General features: G+C 47.6%; 1 protein-coding gene across 11 annotated transcripts in view; it reads right to left on the reverse strand.

Annotated features, from left to right (window-relative positions):
* The window catches only part of LOC123127378 (probable magnesium transporter NIPA2), a 57174-nt gene extending 35465 nt beyond the window's left edge, over positions 1–21709 (reverse strand). The window contains exons 1-5 of one of the 11 annotated variants that reach the window (XM_044547035.1): positions 21416–21709; positions 6917–7019; positions 6815–6835; positions 6525–6706; positions 6292–6348 (exon numbers count right to left, since the gene is read on the reverse strand). In XM_044547035.1, the coding sequence (XP_044402970.1) occupies positions 6292–6348; positions 6525–6657 (190 nt within the window). In that variant the 5' untranslated portion in view covers positions 6658–6706; positions 6815–6835; positions 6917–7019; positions 21416–21709. Of the gene's footprint in view, positions 1–6291; positions 6349–6524; positions 6707–6814; positions 6836–6916; positions 15330–21415 lie in introns of those variants that run through there. The other 10 variants (XM_044547032.1, XM_044547033.1, XM_044547034.1 and 7 more) reach the window with 10 other exon arrangements.
* Positions 21710–21955: the final 246 nt, after the last annotated feature.

Here is a 21955-nt window from a genome sequence, read left to right on the forward strand (position 1 = left end):
TGGATGTGGTTTGCCCGCACAAACACTGACCGCACATGGCAGGGCCTTGATCTCCAGTTCTCCAAGGAGGAGCGCGCACTGTTCTTCGCATCTACCACTATGATGCTCGGCGATGGCCGGACAGCACTCTTCTGGGACAACCGATGGATAAACGGCCAATCCGTCCGTGAGATAGACCCCATGCTATACCAATGCATCCCCAAGCAGCGACGCAAGACGAGAATAGTGGCAGAAGGCCTGGACGGGAACACTTGGGCCCGCGATATCCAGGGGACCATCGGGATACACGAGATTGCCCGGTACCTGATGCGCTAACCAGGACCGATGTTGGACGGCGTCGAGGCTGGCCAGCCGCGGCCTGCAGCACTACCCTAGGTGCCTCCTTTACCGAAAAAGGCTTTCGCCCCGCTTTATAAATAAAGCAACCGCCGAGCACAAAGTCAAGCAAGTACCAAACGAACAACACACACACACACCGCCACCGCAGGCAAGGTCCAACAGACAAGCACACCAACACCACACGGGTTCAGCTGTGGGCACAGCACAACAAGCCCAACACAGACACAACCAACACGCACAACACACACGGCGGCGCCTCCTTTGCGACCAAGACCCGGAGACCATCCAACACCTGCTACTAGCGTGTCCATTTGCTAAGCAGACTTGGCACATCATCCTGGACTGGGCGCATATACCTGCCCAACCGCCAGCTAACGAAATCACCTTGATGAACTGGTGGCTGCGTACGAAGGCACAAACCCCTCCTATACTACGCAAAGCTCTGCAATCGATCACACTTCTCGTCCCCTGGATGATCTGGAAACAGAGGAGCAAATGCGTCTTCGACAATGCAAGACCCTCGATAGATGCGCTAGTTGATAGGATTAAAGACGAGGCCAACTGTTGGGCAAAAGCTGGGGCACAGGGGCTGCGGGTAGTCTTGCCCGCCTCCTGGGATGTCCACTGATCGGAGGCGCTAGGACTCTGTAAATATAACCTCCTAGGAGGCATGTACTCTCTCTCACCTTTTCAATGCAATGAAACGCAAAAATCACTTTGCGTTTTCTCGAAAAAAACTAATGAAGGCAAACAGAGAATAATAAATACTGCAACAATCTAGTCATTTAGACTTGCAAGTCATATGTATTAACGGTCACTTCGCTCCCTTCCTGAAGGCGTTGCTGTTGAAGAACATCATTGTCCTTGTGGTGTCATGATAGTTGGTGTGGATGTGGTCATTGCTATAGATTGTCGATCGTGGATTTGATCCCTTTGGGTTTTTTTTCTTTTTTCTCGCTTAGCCATAGCTTTGGTCTTATATGACTTTGCTATTGGCCGGCGTGTTTTAGTGTGTGTTGTGGTGTTGGCTGTGTGCATCCTAGTTATGCAAAGGCCGGATGTGTACTCATTGTGTTTGTATCCTCTTGATGCTTCATTTTTGAGTTAATAAAATCCACCCTTTGTCGAAAAAAAATGAATTAACGGTCACTTTAGTCAAAGATTCACTAAACGATGAAAAACCACAGATAAACCGATGAGATGAAACCAATCTGATAAATCTTCTTAGAGATAAGCTAGGAGAGGCTCTCTAACAGAACTGCTGTGTTCTCCAACAGAACAGAATAGATGTCCTAATTATTGAGCAAGTTCTACTAGTATTTTAAATCTGGTATTTCACAGAGGATTTCTAAATGTAAGAAGAAACTCCTAAATCTTTTTATATTTTAACTGAAGTCATATACTGTAAGAGAAGGCATGTAACACTAATGATATGAAGTTGTCCAAGTCTTCCTATCTGGGGAGAGGCTACAAAACTTTGATGCTACTCGTAGCATTTATATGATGAAATATTATTTAACCCAGCATCCAAATAGTTCTTGTTTAAAAAAAGTTATGGTTAAGGTAAACAAACAAATACAACAAATATCATGTATTCAACTTACTGAAGTTGTGTAGCCTAACTTTGTTATGAACAATGAGTTACAAAATGTTAAACCAGTATGGGCCTTGCCCATCTTCACTTAAAGCCCATGTGGCCCAGGCCCATGGCTTTGACCTAGGAGAGGTTGCGCCAGCCAGTGTCTGAAGAGGTGCAAGAGCTTCACACATCACACCATCCAACCCCAGAGAAGAAAGAGACGCAGAAGTGAGACCCTCCCTGACTAAACATGGTATCAGATGCCGGTGACGGCAGGTGATGCGGAGCATCCCAAGGCCATCCTCATGGACCCAACTACATCTCCTACGACACCTCTTGGACCCATGACACGAGCACATGCAAGAGCTCTTGAAACCGAGGTGACATCTCTCCTCTCACAATTCCACTTCGAGGCACACGAGACATGGCTACTACCTCATATGGACACATTATGCATGCTTAGGTATCATGGAGACGCTAAGGAGCAAGGACAAGAAGAGGAAGATGGACGTGAAGATGGAGACGAAGAAGAGGAGCTGCAGGAAAAGTCCCAGCCACCGGACGACCGGCCGGGAACGGACGTCCGGTCCAGACCGGACGACCGGCGCACCCGCATCCAAGCCAAACGAGCGGACGTCCGGTCCAGACCGGACGACCGGTGCCCCTGCACCCGAGGCAAAAGAGCGGACGTCCGGCCCCGACCGGACGACCGGCGCGACCGCACCCGAGCCACCATCAGCGGAAGTCCGGAGCTACCAGACGTCCGGCACCCCCATCACAGAGCAGAACCAGCGGACGTCCGGAGGACACCGGACGACCGACCACCAGCGGATGTCCGGTACCTGGCTGCGTCCAGATTCGGGCCCGAGGCCCATGTACCCCTACTTTCGCCCCCATTTGCACTTTAGACTATAAATAGACCTCTCCCTCCTCCTTTCTAGGGTTAGCATTGGTTTAGCTCATTTGAGAGATAGAGCATTGCTCATCCACATCGGATCTACTCCTCGTGAGAGACCGCGGCCTCTTCGGAGAAGATCCCTTTGGATTCAAGACCTCCTTTTGGAGAAGAACTCAAGACCTCCTCACGGAGAAGACCGGTTACCGTGTATCGTCCGTTGTTGACTTTGGATCGTGTATCTTCTCTTATGTATTCGAGGATCTAGCGCTTTTTTGACTTGTTCTTGTTAGTTTGAGTGTTCCTCTTGTGTTTCCCCTTGTGATTTCCCTTGTTTCCCTCCTTGTGTTCTTCGTGTTCATCACGGGATCCGCTCCTTTCGTGAAAGATCAGCCCCTAGGGTTCCTACCCTACATCAGCAGGGCCTGATGGGAATGCGGCGGCAGACCTGGCTGAAGAGGGGGTGGTCTGCGAGGCGGCGCGGCAGGGCTGCATGGCTGTGGAGGCAAGGGAAAGACGTCGGAAAAGGTGCCCTGCTGCTATATTGGCTGTTGTTCCTCCTGGCGTTGATCCTGTGCTGCTGCTGCATGAAGGGAGGCAGGTGACGAGAGCGCTGGCAGTGTAGCTGCTGCGCGCAGCTGCTTGACAGGGGGGCAGGAGACCTTGCTGCTGCATGCAGATGATCCGGGCCAGTGAAGGAAAAGGAGGAGGTGCGCCTGCATGGGGTTCCTGGAGGCTGGACGTTGCTGCTGCTCTTTGCAGAGGAGAAGAAGCAGTGACTGCTGCGTGCTGCTGCTGTTGCTGAAGTTTTTTACTGGTCGTGCTCGGCTGCTTGCACGTTAGGGTGCTCTTTGCACTGCTGCTGCTTGCTGTTGGTGGTGAGTGTTAGGAAAGCAACTTGTATTACTAGGAGGCAAAAGCCAACATATATACATGTACAAGAGAATGTCAAAAGACAAGAATATAGGTCAAAAGACATGATCAATATAACTCATCAAGGACATGTACGATAATGTTGTGACAAGCGTTCGAACAAGTGATGTCGACACTGATGACTTCCCGATTAAGATAGGACTGCATCAGGGGTCAGCTTTGAGCCCTTATCTTTTTGCCTTGGTGATGGATGAGGTCACAAGGGATATACAAGGAAATATCCCATGGTGTATGCTCTTTGCGGACGATGTGGTGCTAGTTGACGATAGTCGGATGGGGGTAAATAGGAGTTAGAGTTATAGAGACAAACCTTGGAATCCGAAGGGTTTAGGCTTAGTAGAATTACAACATAGTACATGATGTGCGGTTTCAGTACTACTAGGTGTGAGGAGGAGGTTAGCCTTGATGGGCAGGTGGTGCCTGCCTCAGAAGGACACCTTTCGATACTTGGGGTCAGTGTTGCAGGAGGATGGGGGTATTGATGAAGATGTGAACCATCGAATCAAAGCCGGATTGATGAAGTGGCGCCAAGCTTCTGGCATTCTCTATGACAAGAGAGTGCCACAAAAGCTAAAAGGAAAGTTCTACAGGACGGCGGTTCGACCCGCAATGTTGTATGGTGCTGAGTGTTGGCCGAGTAAAAGGCGACATGTTCAACAGTTAGGTGTGGCAGAGATGCGTATGTCGAGATGGATGTGTGGCCACACGAGGAAGGATCGAGTCCGGAATGATGATATACGAGAAGATAGAGTTGGGGTAGCACCAATTGAAGAGAAGCTTGTCCAACATAGTCTGAGATGGTTTGAGCATATTCAGCGCAGGCCTCCAGAAGCTCCAATGCATAGCGGACGGCTAAAGCGTGCGGAGAATGTCAAGAGAGGTCGGGGTAGACCAAATTTGACATGGGAGGAGTCTGTTAAGAGAGACCTGAAGGATTGGAGTATCACCAAAGAACTGGCTATGGACAGGGGTGCGTGGAACCTTGCTATCCATGTGCCAGAGCCATGAGTTGGTTGCGAGATCTTATGGGTTTCACCTCTAGCCTACCCCAACTTGTTTGGGACTAAAGGCTTTGTTGTTGTTGTTGTTAAAATTACCTTCATATTGGTACGTATAAAACAATATACTAAAAAAATAGTACATACTACCTAAAAAGTAGGATATATGCTACCCAAATGTTCTTATATATACTACATACTACACATACATACTCTCGGTTTTGACAGATACTACATACAACATACAAAACTCACATGAGGGTAACTACCCCTGGGTGGTAGGAAACATACAACATATATATAGGATAAATGTTTCATACCACCTAGGGGATGCAATAGAGATAAGTTGCATCCATAACACGAATGTTGGTGTCCCTCTAGAAACGCAGGTTTGTAAGTATGGATGTCACCTTCAGGAGGTCTAAGCCATTTTGTGGTGAGCCAAAAGATCTCTTTGTTGTTTGAAAAGCTTACTATGCCGATTGGACAAAATCATCAAGTGAAAGCTCATTTGGGTGAAGCTAGTGAATAAGATTATCATAAATTGGTTGGGAGGTAATTGTACTTGGTCATACCAGGCCAGACATTGCGTATGTCGTGGGTGTGGTGAGCATACATGCATGAACTAAGGAGCAGGCATCTTGATACAGTGCACAAAATACTAAGATACTTAAAGGGCACTCCGGGAAAAGGGTTGTGGTTTGCGAAGAGTGGACATCTTGAGGTGGATAGGTATAGTGATTTTGACTGGGCCAACTGTCATGATGATAGAAGATCAACCTCGGGCTACTGTGTGTTTGTGGGAGGAATTTTGGTGTCATGGAGGAGCAAGAAACAGACAATTGTGTCTGGATCAATAGCAGAATCTTAGTATAGAGCGTTATCTCAAGGGTTGAGTGAGATGTTATGGGTGAAGAACCTGCTGAGCCAGTTGAAACTTCTTAGGAAGGGACACTTGAGAGTATGGTGTGACAATCAGTCAGCTATAAGCATCGCCAATAACCCAGTTCAACATGATAGGACAAAACATGTGAAAATTGATCGCTTCTTCGTCAAGGAGAAACTTGCTGTTGGGATCATCAGCCTTACTCATGTCAGCTCTGGGCAATAGATTGCAGATTGCTTGACAAAGGGACTAAGATCAAAGGACTGTAACTTGGCATGTGACAAGATGGGGTTGATAGATATCTACCACCCATCTTGAATGGGGGTGTTCAACCGGTATGGGTCTTGCCCATCTTCAATTAAGCCCATGTGGCTCAGGCATGGCTTTGACCTAGAAGAGGTTGAGCCAGCCAGTGTCTGAAGAGGTGCGAGAGCCACACACATCACACCATCCAGCCACCAAAGAAGGAAGAGACACAGAGGTGAGACCCTCCCTGATTCAACACAAAGCATATAAGCTAGATATAAAATCTACACAAGCACAAACGAAAAGAAAAAAGACTGCAGAATTGTAGTCGGCTGCAATAAGCAGTATAGCTAACTTCATTATTTTATAGTACAGTGCTAATTGCTTCAAAAGCATTATCTTAATCCACACTTACTAGTGACCATTCCCAGCCACCATAATGGTTCATACAAGTATGAATGACCTCCAGAACCTACAATGCATTAGCATAAGAAATCGAAATTATTAAGTTATACTATATAAAATCTCAATAGATATCGTACATATCATTCATATTGCATAAGGCTCAAAAGCATTTAAGGATTCACTCAACGATGCTATGCAATTAAGTCTTTGATCTGATTACGTAGGTGTCAGAAGAGGCATAACCTGCTCTTGCTCTAGCCCCAGAATCCCCAGCCTTCTTCAGCCCAATTTTCTTGATTACAAAGCTTGAACCGATGAATGCACTGGATGACATGGCTAAAGTCAAGCCTCTCACATTATCTAGAGAGGCCACCATATTTGAGGAAATACTTTTTTACAAACTAAAATAACCCAGGAACCAATTCCTACAATCCAAAGAATAAGAAAGGGTAAGGAAAGATAAAAAGAGAAACTGCATATAGTGAACTGCTAAAGAATAGCTCAATCTTCCTTGCTCACTAGAAACTTACAACCTCGGGTTGCTTTTGCTTGAACTGCCAAGAACAAATTTTTGCACTAATAAAGACACGCACTGTTATGTTTCATTTGAAGATGTCATAACGAAAGAAACCAACCTTTAATTGCTGAAGTTTCTACAGTCAGTGTCAGTCCACCATGAGAAGGAACTGATGCGGAAACACAATGTCCCTCAGGAGCAGGACTTCTCTTTATTCCGTGCTAAAACCAATATGGACAGAAAAGAATATTTATGACACTCCAACTCAAGCCCATGTCTCAAGAAAGACTGAAGAAAAAATACCAAACAGTTGCATAAAAAGACCTAGTCATAATAATGAAAAAGTAGGGTTGCGAGACCGACGAGTGTGGGTGGTTGCGCTAGAACACGCACCATGTGTGAATTCCTAAGCGCAGCTAAGACACACACAGATGTCCTGCTCCTAGAGTTGGATTTCCAGCTGAGGCGTAGCCGGCGCATCGCCAGCCAAGGGGGCAGTCTCAACACTGGGCTATGTGCCCTTCGGAACATGCTCCGTAAGTGGGGCTTGTAGAGGGGAGTGAGAAGATCTAAGAGGAGGTGATTACCGTTTACCACCGACTATTTGTGCTCCCATTGGGTGACAACATGATCAAGGTGATCACGAAGCTTTACGGGTGGTCCATTGGTTCCCTTTGACGTGGCTCCATGGGTGATCGACAGGGGGTGGGTAGCCTTGTTGATGTTTGACCCTGCCGGTTCGCTAGGGCGTACCATGTCGAACTGTTAATGATAGAATTCGTCTAGGTGTACATATTAGTTCGGATTTTCATTTTTGTGCTCCAAGTCTTTTGTACTATATATTTCCCCATGGGCTTTACAATACAATCAAGTTGCATCCATAACATGGTATTGGAGCTAGTTTTTTCCGCACACGCAACTCATGCTTCTTTCTCCATGCAGATTTTTTTTTTTGGTTCATCTTGATCGATCGATCGATCTCCATAGATCGGTCTTCTGACCGAGTCCCGATTTTCTTGTTCGACCTACTTGATTCCCTAATTTTTCAAAGCCCATATCAAAACCCACGGTGTCCTACTCAATTGGATCAGTCACCTCCAAGCAAGCCAACCAACGGCTTCTGCTCGTCCCCACCTCCCCACCTGATCCTGCTCGACGTCTGCTCTCCAGTTCGCCTCGCCGATACCACCACATTTTGGTCGCCTCATCTTCTTCCTCAAGCCGACGTCGCCTCCTCCTCCTCAAGGTCGCCGCCACCACCACATTTCGGTCGCCTCATCTTCCTCCAAAAGCCGACGTCGTCTCCTCCTCAAGGTCACCACCTCAAGATCGACGTCGAGCGTCGCCTCTCTGGTTGTCGGCGCCACCTCTAGATCGACATCCCACCGCCACCGACACCGACGCCTTCTAACCGGAGCTCTGCATCCCATATGTATCTGGGGCACAATCCTCTGTTTCATTAGGGCTCTGATCTCAATCGCTGAGAACTTTTCTGAAGAAAAAAAAGGAACATGTTAGGCTATGTTTCCGTCCCTCGTTTCTCAGTGATTTTTTATGATGTTAATTGCACCAACTTCATTGCCTACATGTGTCATCTCTGGGGCGCTCTCTCAGCAAGGTCCCTTGTTCACAGTGTCATATTGACCTGGTGGTGCCTATGCCGCTGGCACCACCTGCTCTTTCCCCCAATGTTGCATTGTTGACGATGTTGTTGTTGTCGTCTACAACCAACAGGTTTCAGACTACCTGATAGCTTTTGACACTTACAGTAATCAGCTAGCTGCCAATGCTCGGTAATTTGATGATGATGCTCATTCTGCGAATGTTCTTTATGCCAGTGTCATGCCTCAGCTTTCCTCCATGGCATTCTCTACAGCCTTCGAGATAACTCACCTTCGCCAGCGCTATCAACCCTCCAATGACGCTCTCTATATGTCTATGGTTCACCAGGAGCATGCACTACAACAGGGTGATTCCACCATCGACGACTTCTAGGCACTACAACAGGGTGATTCCACCGTCGACGACTTCTATTCTCAAAATAACACTATTTGGCGCCAGCTCGATCCGCTTTGTATTATTGGTTGTCACTCATCTGTGTTGCCAGGATGCTCATCCAGACTGAGTTTCATCTTGTTTATGAGTTCTTGTCTCGGCTCCATAAGGAGTTTAAGCCGCGACATGCCCAGCTCTTTGCACGCATACCTCATGTCTCTCTTCACGGGGCCCTCTCAGAGGTTTGTGATGAGGATACTCGTCTGCACGGTGTTGGTCTATTGGAGGTACCCTCGATGCTTGCCACTCGCTCACCTGCTCCGTCTACTCCTGTACCGGATGCTTCTCGCTTAGTGCTCCGCTTCTTATATTATCTCCAACCGACGCTAGTGGTCGCCCTAGTCCTCCTTGCACTTGCTACGATATGCGTCAATATGAGTCTTCTTGCTACAATTAGAAGCGGCGCCTTTCACGAGGCTCTTCTAAAAGGACTGGTGATTCTATTTCAACCTCTTCAACCATGGCCTTCATTGAGCAAGATATTGTGCAACTTAGGGTTTTGCCAGTCTTGCTACTGACTCTTCAATCTTAAGGAGACCACCTTATTCATAGTCGGGAGCATCGCACGGGAGCTTTGTTTGGTTCTGGCCCTCGCCGCCACGATTCTCATGCCATTTGCAAGCTTAACTAGCTTCATGCTTCTTCCGCTGCCACCGCCGCCGGTCTCTCTGCTTCATTGCCTAGTCTAGTATGTGCCTTCCAGTTTTCTATATTTTTCACTATGTCCACCAAACCCGTTGCTCTTTCGTGTTTTTCATGCCTTCCAGTTTTCTGGTCATTATTCTTTTTATAGGATTTTTGTGGCCTCCTTTTGCATTGTCGTTGATCTAAGTTAATTATTTGGCTGTCGAGCTTCTTTCATCACCGGTGTCTTGGGCCAGGATTTTTTGTGTAATGTTTCATTCTCTTGATGTGCCATGTTCTTATGACAACCATCTACTCTTCATACTCATCTTGTATCTTCTCCTAATGGGTTATCTCCCTCTGATGCGTCATCTTCTCGTTATCTCAAAGAACTCGTGACATGGTGAAACTCCAAGTCCGAACAAATAGTCTAACAACAGGAACATGAGCCACAAGTAATGCGAGAAGAATCAAGTTGCACTAGATAGCATAACTCTAAGCGTAGAACGCATCGACGGTGGCATCACCCTGATGAAAACTCAGAAGAAAACCAAGGCAGAACACTGGCACAAAGGACAGCCCCAGAATGAGTGTCATCATCAAGCCCAGAACATAGGCTGTTAGTTCATGGCGGTAAGTGTCAAGAGCCGTTTGGTAGTCTGGGATCATTTTTGTTGCGGCAGCAATGGCAGCAGCATCAGCAATCTTGTCAGCATCCTTAGCAGCCTGGTAGGCATCCGGGGTAGGAGCCAGTGGTGTCGGCAGCATAGGATCTACAGGGGCAACAGAGTGCAGCGCAGAGTGCAGTGAAGAGGAGACCTTGCTAGAGAGAACATCCCAGAGAGTGCATATGGATGCGCCTGCGGGCCACAAACTCGGTGTTGTTAACACCACCAAAAATCACCAGGCAATGAGGGATGCAAATGTAACGCGATGACGAAGATATTATACCTTTTTTTACTCATTTTTTTCCAAGATCTAGCAGCGCGAATAGAGCAAAACTTGACGCTGACTTCCAGTGTCCCCATGAATAGTGCAACGAGCCTTGGAGACGGTAGCGCTCAGGGAAGAGGTGACCTCGAGTTGGACGAAGGCAGAGACAACGCTAGGTAGTCAAGGACAAGGTGATGGTCAGCACACGGTAGGGAAGCATGGCATGATTTCTGCAAAAGGAGGTACACGGCAAGCATTCGTTGGCGGGGCAGAGTCACTATCCAATCGGAAAGATGGGACTTGCGGCCTGATCCAATCTGGACATCGACAATTGAGAGCGCCGGTGGCGGCGTCCTGTTGATAGACGGGCAACTGTGAGGTGGAGGTTGGCATGGAGAGGGTCGATCCAGTCGAGGAGATGGCGATCGAACGCGTTAACCGCAGAAACGACAAGAACAAAAGAAGACCAAAACCGATCAAGATTGAGCGCAAGTGTGTGTGGAGAAAAAAAAAACAAGGGTTCTCATACCTGTTAGGATAAGCAACTTGTATTACCATGGGGCCATAGGACAATATTATATACATGCCAGGAAATATGCACAAGCCCCTTATACAACAAGGAAAATAAAAACCTTCACGGCTACACACACACACACACACACACACACACGCATATCTACCAGCGTCAATGAGATAATCTCTGTGTGTGGTTACCTAAGTTCTTTTGCTAGAGGTGTCCATAATATCTTCTGTGTAACCAAGATAATGTGTCAGTTGCATCCAAAAGATACTTCTTGTGTTAGTTGCGTCCACAAGAAGCTGAATTCCCGTGTTAGTTGCGTCCACAAAAAAATATGGTCGTTTAATAGGGGCTTCTACAACACATGTTCTTCTGGAAGTTGTGTCCACAAGTAGAGTTCTGCTGTTAGTTGCGTCCACAAGAAAAGAAACTTTAAATTCTATATGTTGAAGCAGACCTTGAGACATATTAGTGCTAAGATTAATCTTCTCAATACCCTAAAAATATGCATATTATACATGTTACATGTCCACAATGTGAGAAGGTGCTAGAAAGTTCATGCACTATCAGATGCTATGGTGGTAAAGTGAAGAGAAAGAAGTCAATTTAGATTTGTTGCCATGTAGCTTAGCTAAATTTGATTTGTAAAAAAGCACTCCCTCCATTCCAAAATAATTTTCGTGGTTTTAGTTCAAATGTTAGCCACCGTACCAGTGCCCCTACGGTCTCTATATAAGGGCAGGCACCACATATGTAACCACCACACCCATCGATGGGGTTGCGAGCAGGGTCCCCAAAAACATGGGCCAACCACCAGAGAGAAAAACAACTGAGCCTCCCTGTTCATGATTTCGTCCGCTTCATCCTAATCTGCATGGGTCGCTTGATCGGAAGGACACCACCTCGCCTGTAGCATCCCAGGTGGAGTGATCGGTGTTGGTTGCTAGATATGCGAATCGCGCAATGCCATGATCTAAGCGGCTGAAAAGAAGCAGAAATCCCTACCATTGAATTTCCCGGTCAGCCGCCCCTGCTGCTTGTCAACACCCCGTCTTGTATGGCTGTATGTTCCACCGTTCGCGCGAGCCTGCTACACTGACCCTAAACCGCCTAGTGGGTCGTTACTTGACACAATACACTAAGTTGACAACTATTTCATTACTAGATGATTCAGTTACAGATAAAAGTTTTAAATTTTAAGGCCACCTTTTTTATTTCACTACGAGACTCCAAATTCCTAGAGTCGGTCCTGGATAATCACAAGCTTGTTGATAATGATGTAAGCCAATAGAGTATAATACTTTTTTCGACAAAGGATGGATTTTATTGACTCAAAATGAAGCATCAAGTGGATACAAACACCATGATCACACACCCAGCCTCTGCATAGCTAGGATGCACACAGCCAACACCAACGCGCACACACACAAATAAACACGCTAATAGCAAAGTCATACAAGACCAAAGCTATGCATAAGAGGGAAAAAAGAAGATAAAAAGACAAAGCGATCAAAAAACTACATTAACGACTATATCCGCATCAACCATCTTGACACCACAAGGACAATGAGGTTCTTCAATAGCAACGCCTTCAAAAAGGGAACAATGCTCGAGCGTCGTCGTCATAGGATGCTACCACCAAAGCCAAATTCTAGGTTTTCTTCCAGAAGAACAAGTACGAGCATATCTGAGCCATGCCTTCAACAAGGAAACGACGCAAAAAAATCACCATTGCCAGGTATAACCAACTCGGCCAGACATAGGGATTATAGGGTTTTCATCCCAAAGCTCGAGATCAAGTGCTCGAGAAGCACCATCATATCGAAGTCAATCATGTGTTGCCACCACCCCTTTTACTCAATCCTAACAGCCACATGCGATGGGCTAGAAATCCCACTGCTGCTGAACAACCATATTCTCTATGCCAAGCCGTCGTCCATAGATTGCATCGACTGGACTGAGAGCCGTCAAAACAAACAAACGACACCCCCTCTCACGTGTGACGCAGGAAGTCAACACGTGGATAGACTCGGAGGTATGGCTCAAGACGCCTATACACGAACACAAAGGGGGGAACGACAATTTTTGGATAACCTGCGAAAGCCAGGACTTGAACTCAAGACCTTAGCCCTGATACCATGTTAAGCTTCATGCACTAGCCAATGCAACCAAAAGTCCGAACTGATGGAAACAGTTAGGCAATCCACGTATATACTTCAACACCTCTCACGTGTGATGCGGGAAGTCAACACGTGAACAGACTCAGAGGTATGGCTCAAGAGTAATATACGTGGACACAGAGGGGGCAGCAACAATTTTTAAATAAATTGCGAAGCCAGGACTTGAACTCAAGACCTTAGGCCCTGATGCCATGTTAAGCTTAATGCACTAGCCAACGCAACCAAAAGTCTGAACTAATGGAAAGGGCTAGGCAACCCACATATACACTTCAACACCCCTCTTACGTGTGATGCAGGAAGTCAAACACGTGGATAGACTCAAAGTATGGCTCAAGAGGCCTATACATGGACACAAAGGGGGGAACAACAATTTTTAGATAAACTGCAAAAGCCAGGGCTTGAACTCAAGACCTTATCTTTGATACCACGTTAAGCTTCATGCACTAGCCACGCAACCAAAAGTCTGAACTAATGGAAAGTGCTAGGCAATCCACATATACACTTCAATAACCAGTACGAGTCGCCGGCAGCAACCACTGGTTCTGGAGGAAAACACTCAAGAAGACCTTTGGTGGCCACGCAAACCACACTAAGGGCGTCGCCACAAGCCGGATTGGCCACCACACAGGCCAGCACCGACGATGGAGCACACCTGCTGACTACCACCTCACTGGAGAGAGCCTTGCACCATGCTCACGGAAACGATCGAAGCCATGCTTGCCGACACGAACTATCGCGCTACATAAAGAGCCGAAGCTTGCCAGCAAAATCAACCTCTCACATGTATGTGCACAACAAAGTCGTTCCGGACACGATGCGGAGCATCCTACGGACATCACCATGTCAAGAGTCCGTTCGGCAAGTGACACATGCGACATCTACTTCACATACATAAAGGTTAATCATCTCCTTTACACGTGTTCACTTGACCCCTTCGAGGATGGTATACTACTTGACATCCCTCTCATGTACATGCATAGGTATTACCGGAGCTTCGTCGACGACGAGGAGAAGTTCAAGCGCAAGAGAACATCTACACCATCCAAGAAGAGAGAAGGAGGAGGAAGAGGGACCCCAAGACGCGAAGCACCGGAGGCCTCTGACCACCCCGGGTGCCCGGGCCCTCAACCCCCGGGTGCCCGGGCCGGCGGCCCCAAAGGGCGCAGCCCGTCTGTCCACCCCGGGTGCCCGAGCTTTCACCATCGGGTGCTCGGCCCCCTTCCCAGGCGCCGCCCCGGGTGCCCGAAACCCTCCGGCCGTGCCTGCATGCACTGGGTCCAATGACCCATGTACCCCCATTTTACGCCCAAACTTTCCCTAGTCTATAAATAGTCATCTCCTAGCTCGAAATTAGGGTTAGCAAAGTACATGATATGATCTTGAGAGCTTTGCTCCTATCTACCCTCTCCCATGGAGATCATGACCTCCATTGGAGAAGATCCTTAGGGATTCAAGACCCCCATGAGGGAAGGATCTATCTAGATCATCAAGACCTCATCTCCTTTGGATTTGAGATGAACTTTACCATGTATCTTGTTTCCCTTTGATTGTTCTTGTACCTTGTGAATCTTGTGTGTTTGCTGATCTAGTGGATGTGTGATTGGACTTGTTCTTGAGTGTTCCTCTTGTGATTTCCCCTCTTATTCTTCATGTTCTTCACGTTCTTCGTGGATCCCCCTCCAATTCATGAAAGACTCCACTTAGGGTCTCCACCCTACAACATCTTGGTATCTAGAGCCACGTTGATCACGAATTTGGAGTCTCCCCCACCGCTTTCTAGCCTAATTTTGTGTGTTTTTGTCCCAATTCGAAAATTCCCTACAAAAAGAGCCCCAAAAAATTTCTTGCATTTTTTTGGTACTTGTGAGTTTTTGTTGATTTTGATCCATGGATCTAGTGTTTGGCAAGTGGATCTACCTCCCTTGGCGTTCTCTAGCCCCATTTTTTCTTTTTCCCCATCCAATTTGTAGCTTGAAATCAAGTTCTTCCGCACCTAGTTCGAGATCTGAAAATTTCGCTCAAAATCGAGTCTTCTCGGCCTACCCCGAGTACCCGGACCCCTTTACCCTGGGCACCCGGACCCCCGGGACATTTCCGTGCAACTTCCCCGACCACCCCGGGCACCCGGACCCCTTTTCCCCAGGCACCCGGACCCCCGGGCAACTTTCGCCCAGACCCCCTGACCACTCCGGGCGTCCGCACCCCTTACCCCCGGGCCACTTTTCCGCCCAACTCCCTGACCACCCCGGGCACCCGCACCCTCCCACCCCCGGGTGCCCGCACCCACTAGTTTCAACCCACTTCCGAAAACCGTTTTGGCCATAACTAATTCATCCGGAGTCCGATTTTCGCTTTCTTTAGCTCGGTTTGTAGCTATTGACATCCTCCATCCCACAAAAATACTAACACCATCATTTGCCATCATCAAATTTTTTAAATTTTGACATCTTTGCATAGGCCCTCCGCCATAACTTCCGCACCACCACATAAAACTTTCACAACCTAACCCATTTTGGTTCTTATTGCATTTGTGGTTGTGTGAGTTGTGATTTGAGTCTCCTAAGGTGTTTCGGCTACTTAGGGACGGTTACATCTTCATCCACCACCGGACACTTATATCGTTCCATCGACTACATCCACTACGAGCTTCCGCATCGACGACGCACATCCATCCTTTGAGACCATCTTCAACCGGAAGCAAGGCCGGTAACCCCCGATTTCGTGAAAGGTTAAGTGTGACGAAGGTATCCATTCCGTCATATACTTTTCCTTCCTTGCCATTACACTTTGATAGCCCCACCATCTTTGTGAATACCTTCATACCTACTGAGACTAGCTATCCGAGTATTGTCGGGCTTCGCGAAAACTTGAGCACCTTAGTGACACGATATCATGTTGTTGCATCATTTGATATATCATATAGTGCAATTGCTTGCTCCTGTGCATATCTTGTGATACTTGTCTCATGTGTTTGGTTGAGGCTCAATAAGCATAGTGGAAAGGAAGAGAATATCAAAAAAAAAACTTTTAAGCAAGAAAGAAAGATCAAAGCTTATAAGCAAAAGAGAGTGGAGCATGAAAAGAGGTACTTGTGCATGAGGATACATGGAAGGAAACATTTAGCTTGCATACATATAGGTTGGTGCCAAGTGGTGAATCGTGCCCAAGCGTGCAATCAAGCTAGCGTCTCTCCTAGTGTTTGTGCAAGACGAGCTTAGTCTTCATTAGGCAATTTTGTATTGCTAATCCCTATAGTTGCACAAGCCCCATTATCCCACCGTGTATGTTTCTTTATTGCCCTCCTCTATATTTGTGATCACTTGCTTTGCATCTTGAGTCCTTTGGATTTATTTCAACATTTACAATATCTTGGACTTCAATTTGCATGAATTTGTGCCACTTGTCCTAACCAAGCCACTCGATAAGCTTTACTTTGTAGGGGTGAGTGAACAAGTCCGGTACCAATTCCACTATTCACATTGAGTGAAACGGTATACATCCTCAACTTTGGGAAAAGGTATTTTGGTATTGTTTATCTCATTTTCTACTCACCTTTGCTTGAGTCTTGTGATGGACAGGCAAAGCACATCTATTTCGGTCTACAACCACGACGACGAGTTCGATGCCACGAAAAACTTCATCAACGGCAAGATGGATGCTCAAATGGAGGAGCTCAAAGCCCTCATCAACAATCGCAAGAGGTCTTCATCATCTTCGAGAAGGCACTCAAGTGCACATGCTCCGAGCTACCATCTTCGGCAAGGTCACATCGGCATCGACACCATCACTGACAAGAACGTGAATGTCAAGAGCTCAACACCAACCACCGATCTACGACTTCGCCATCTACACTGGCATCTTCGCCAAGTGACTTCAAGGCATCTTCGCCTTTGGATATGCGGCATCTTCGCCAACAAGCACCTCAAGATTACGCTCAAGAGAAGCTCCCCAAGCTCAAGTTTGCGTCTTCCACCAGCTACTACGACCTCGACACCGACCACGAGATTCCTTTCTATGGGACTCAAGACCCCGAGGAGTATCTCAAGTGGGAGCGCAAGATGGACGACTACCTCAAGCGACATCAAGTACCCTCCGAAGATCAAGTGAGGTGCGCCACAAGTAACTTCCACGACTACGCGTTGACATGGTGGCTTCACACATTCAAGGAGCTTCAACATGAGTTGGCCCAAGACGAAGAGAGCTATGCGGCGAGAATTTGTGCCTTCCACCTACACGGAACATCTTCAATGCCAAGTGGAGAACACCATACAAGGATCCAAGTCCCTCGACATGTACTTCAAGAACATGAAGAAAGCCTTGTGACGAGCCAGTGTGGATGACCCCATTTGGATGAAGTTCTACTTCATGATGGGATTGAACAACAACATCGCCAAGACTATCTTCACCAACAACTACGAGTCCCTCGACGACATGTACAATGGTGCTCTCAAGGCGGAGCAAGAACTCAAGAAGGCCAAGTTTACTCGACCCCAAGCACACTTCATGATGACCACGCTCCAAGACGGCGAGCATGAGGCTAGTACCACCGAGATGTCCAAGCCCGACGAGCTACAAGATGACGTTCCCAAGGTTGACTTCACCGCCATCCCTCTTTGTGGCATTGATGATGCCGAGTCTACTACGACTCTTTTTCAAGACGGTGCGGCGACGAGTACGACTACGGAGCAACTCCAGGACCAAGATTTGGAGGCAAGCAACATGGTGGAGAGCAAGGATGATGCTTCCATCTTTGGAGGCAAGAGTGATGATATGCCATCTTCGGCCTTCATCCACGGCAACGACTACGAGATGGTTGAGCATGGGATTTTCTCTTCGATCGAGGAGGCGTATGGTGATGAGTTGAGTGACTTGTGCAACCATATTGAGAGTGAGAGTGACTTCACCACTTGCCCCATATATGATGAGCTGCCCCAATTCCCATGTGAGGAGAGCCACCACCACCACCACTTGAGTGATTTGAGTGACTCCACCATATGTGACATTGAGTGCACCTATTTTGAGGGAGTGATCCACCACAGGTAGTTGATAGGGCATGTGAGGCCATTTCGATTCTAACAACTTAATCTCTACCTCTATTGTGTCTTCTCATTTGGTGCTAGGTCCCATATATGATGACGCGCCAATCCTCGACGACTTACTTTGTCCTTCCTTTGGACAAGACGATGGCCATGGTGGACTATGATGCACCCCCCACATGGTTCCATCACGATAATGATATTGACCACGACTTGGTCTTTGCCACCTCACCTACACCACATGAGTGGAATGACAAAGGTAACATAAGTGATGGTGATGATCTAGTCCCACTGGTGGACATTTATGACATTGGCTTGCATGATGTTGATCCTCCTATTGACACGCTTCATGCTAGTGCGACTTCCTCATGCGACGATTTACCCATTTATGATAAGTTTGATGATTGTCATGTGGAGTCTATTAGTTGTGATGCCATGTTGCATAGGATTTCTTATAATAATTCTCTCGGTCACATCATGTTTGCCAATCCGCTTGACTTGTCATATGCTATGAATGAGATCAACCATATGTCATATTTGCAATCTCATTGTAGTGATTATGCATATGCCATTAAACTAAACCCAATTTGCACATATGGCATAGATGACAAACCCATGGTTATTGGCATTTATTTTTCTTGTGATGATATTGATATGCTCCCTTTGCATCATTTATCTCATATGCCATGCCATGACCACCTAGCTTCGGACAGACATTGTTTGCCATGTTTTCAATTTTCTCCATATTATACTTCCGCTATTGCACTTGAGGAGACACCCATAGTTTCCTCATACATTTTAGGAGATTTTGATCCATACCATCCATTGCATGATCCTAATACTTGTGTGCACAAAATGCTTACCATGAATTATGTGCCATATAATTGCATGCTCAATTTGTGTCCCCATCATGTTATACATAACAACTATTCTTTCATGATGGATGACATGTTTTTATACCATGCATCAAATTTCTTTGAGCGATGCCTATCTTGTGCTAACTCTCACACGCACGTGCACATCATGATGGATGATGTGTACATTTACCACTCACACATTTTGGTTCGTTTGTCTTCTTGTTGTGTAACTACACATGCTTCCTCATCAACCTCACAATCCCATGAGTTGACGAAACGAGCTCTAAAGAGCAATGATGATTTGAGATCCCGTGGATTATCCTTACCATCGCTCCCTTTGCGCAAAGACTTCGCCAACAAGCAAAGCCAGAGCACGTTCGATAACCCGGCCTGCTCGAACCTCTCCCAGTCCCAGATGACGCGTGGAAGGTGGTCACCATGGACTTCATTGACGGCCTTCCTTCTTCAGGCAAGTTCAATTGCATTCTCGTCGTGGTCGACAAGTTCGCCCGCTACGCCCACTTCCTTGCTCTAAGCCATCCATTCACGGCGGCGAAGGCGGTCCACTCTTATCTGGAGAACATCTACAAACTGCATGGCCTCCCTGAAGCAATAGTCTCTGACAGAGACCCCGTGTTCACCAGCAGCTTTCGGCGCGAACTCTTCAAAACTATCGGCACCAAACTCAATATGAGCACGCCGTATCACCCACAAACAGATGGGCAAACGGAACGCGTCAATCAGTGCCTGGAGATATACCTCAGATGCTTCACCCACGCCAACCCAAACAAGTGGCGCCATTACTTGGCTCTCGCGGAATTTTGGTACAACTCCAGCTTTCACTCTGGTCTCAATACTTCTTTCGCAGCTCTCTATGGCCACGAGCCACGCCATTGGGGAATCGAAGCCGCTTCTACATGCAAGCTACCGCAGCTCAAAGACTGGCTTGAAGAGCGCAAGCACATGCAGCAAGTACTTTCGGAGCACTTGCATCGAGCGCGCAACATTATGAAGAGCCAAGCTGACAAGAAACGCACTGATCGCTCCTTCGTCGTTGGGGACTCTGTCTTCGTCAAGCTATAGCTGTACATTCAGACGACGGTGGCCCGTCGCTCCAACCACAAGCTCTCCTTCCGCTACTTCGGGCCCTACAAGATCATTCGCGTTGTCAACCCCGTCGCCTACGAGCTCGAGCTTCCCGCCGGCGCCAAGGTCAACCACGTCTTCCACGTGTCGCAGCTCCGCCAAGCCTTGTCCGCTTCTACACCGGTCGAGACGACGCTGCCAACCCCCATGGACGAACCTCTGACACCGGTCGAGATCATCAATACAAGATGGCGCCACACCCCACAAGGACGACGTGAACAAGTCCTCGTGCGCTCGTCTGATCCCTCCATCCTCGACGCCACCTGGGAAGACGTCAAGACGATGCGAGACCGCTACCCCGCGCCCCTGCTTGGGGACAAGCCATCTCTCATGGAGGGGATGTCAGCGCACGACCTGCCATGAAAGCAAGTGACAAGAGTGCTGCCGCGGCAGCAAAACACACTGCCAATGACGGCCTGGTGGCAAGGCGGATCGACGGCAGGCCCAAGAGGATCGCACAGCCCAACAGAAGATTCGTTGTGCCAGAGTGGGGCCACTGAGTCACGCATCACCGTTGACTCCTCCTTATTCCCTGGAGCGACGATGGCAGCGGCATCCAGAAGGATCAGAACGAATGGTGGCTCTCTCCCCCTTTCCCCACCTACCTTCCTTCTTCTTCTTCCACAAGAACAACGAGAGTGCTGGTTGTAATCGAATTCGAGACTTGTATCCGAGATAGAGTGAATAGATCGATTCGGTACCTAACATCTACTCCCTCCGTTCCAAAATAGATGACTCAACTTAGTACAAAGTTGGGTCATCTATTTTGGAACGGAGGGAGTAACACTTAGCACCACGCATATCGCCTACTCCTATCATCCTGTTTACCTTTGGCCTTCCCACAATGATTATTAGAGAACTAGGAATACTGCAATCAAGTGCGTGTATCATCTCACATTTCTTTTTTCCGGGGCGAACTGTTGCATGGCACACCAAATCCGAAACAGCCATCTAATTCAAGCACTACATATTTATCTACAGCCATTCAATACGTTGCTGAAGCGCTAATGCTCTAGCACACGGCAAGCATCTTTCGTGCGTTTTCGTTTACAAGCCAAGGGCATAAAAGATAGATCCGCGCGAACAAACCACAGAAAACCGCGCTGGAGCATACTCCTACTCTTTTGAGAGGTGCTTTCTTCGGCAAATCGAATATTTCGGAAGAACCAGTCAGAACTCCAACACGAAAACTGCAGTGCTCCAAATGAACAGGCGATTGTTGCTATTATTCAACGAATGAAAAGGGGAAAGGGGGGAGGAGGTTACCTTGAACAGGCGATTTTTTGAAGGTGACCATCCATCAATCAACCAACCGAGATGCAAATTTCAGATCGAGAAGGGCACCGGTTACCTGCCCGAGCCCAGGGGCTGCGATGCGAGGCCGCTGCGACGGCGAGCAGGACAGGAGTCGTGGAGAACGTGGCGGGAGAACGTGGGCGAGGCGCAGACTTGTGGCTGGCAGGAGAAGTTTGCTCCAGTAGGGTTTTTTTCTCGTGCGTTTCACCATGAGGCCCCTCATACTGTCGGCTGGCTCATAAGTGTGTGTTTGAGCGTGCTAGGGCGTGATTGGTTGCTGTGTACAACAGTAATTGTATTGCATACACTTCTTCACTTAGTCTGGCTCTGAAAAAACAGTCTCATATGCGACATCTGCAAGTTGTTTGGTTGCCTACATCTAGAGTCCCTGCATTAGGTAATACGCAAGTGCATTTTGTTTGATTGTCTGCATTGGCCCAAGCGGCACATGAACAAGGTGTTTGGTTGCACGCATAAGGTATGATGAAGAGCTACCACTTGCACTTAGCA

The sequence above is a fragment of the Triticum aestivum genome, chromosome 6A (genome assembly GCF_018294505.1).
Source record: "Triticum aestivum cultivar Chinese Spring chromosome 6A, IWGSC CS RefSeq v2.1, whole genome shotgun sequence".
NCBI lineage: Eukaryota > Viridiplantae > Streptophyta > Magnoliopsida > Poales > Poaceae > Triticum > Triticum aestivum.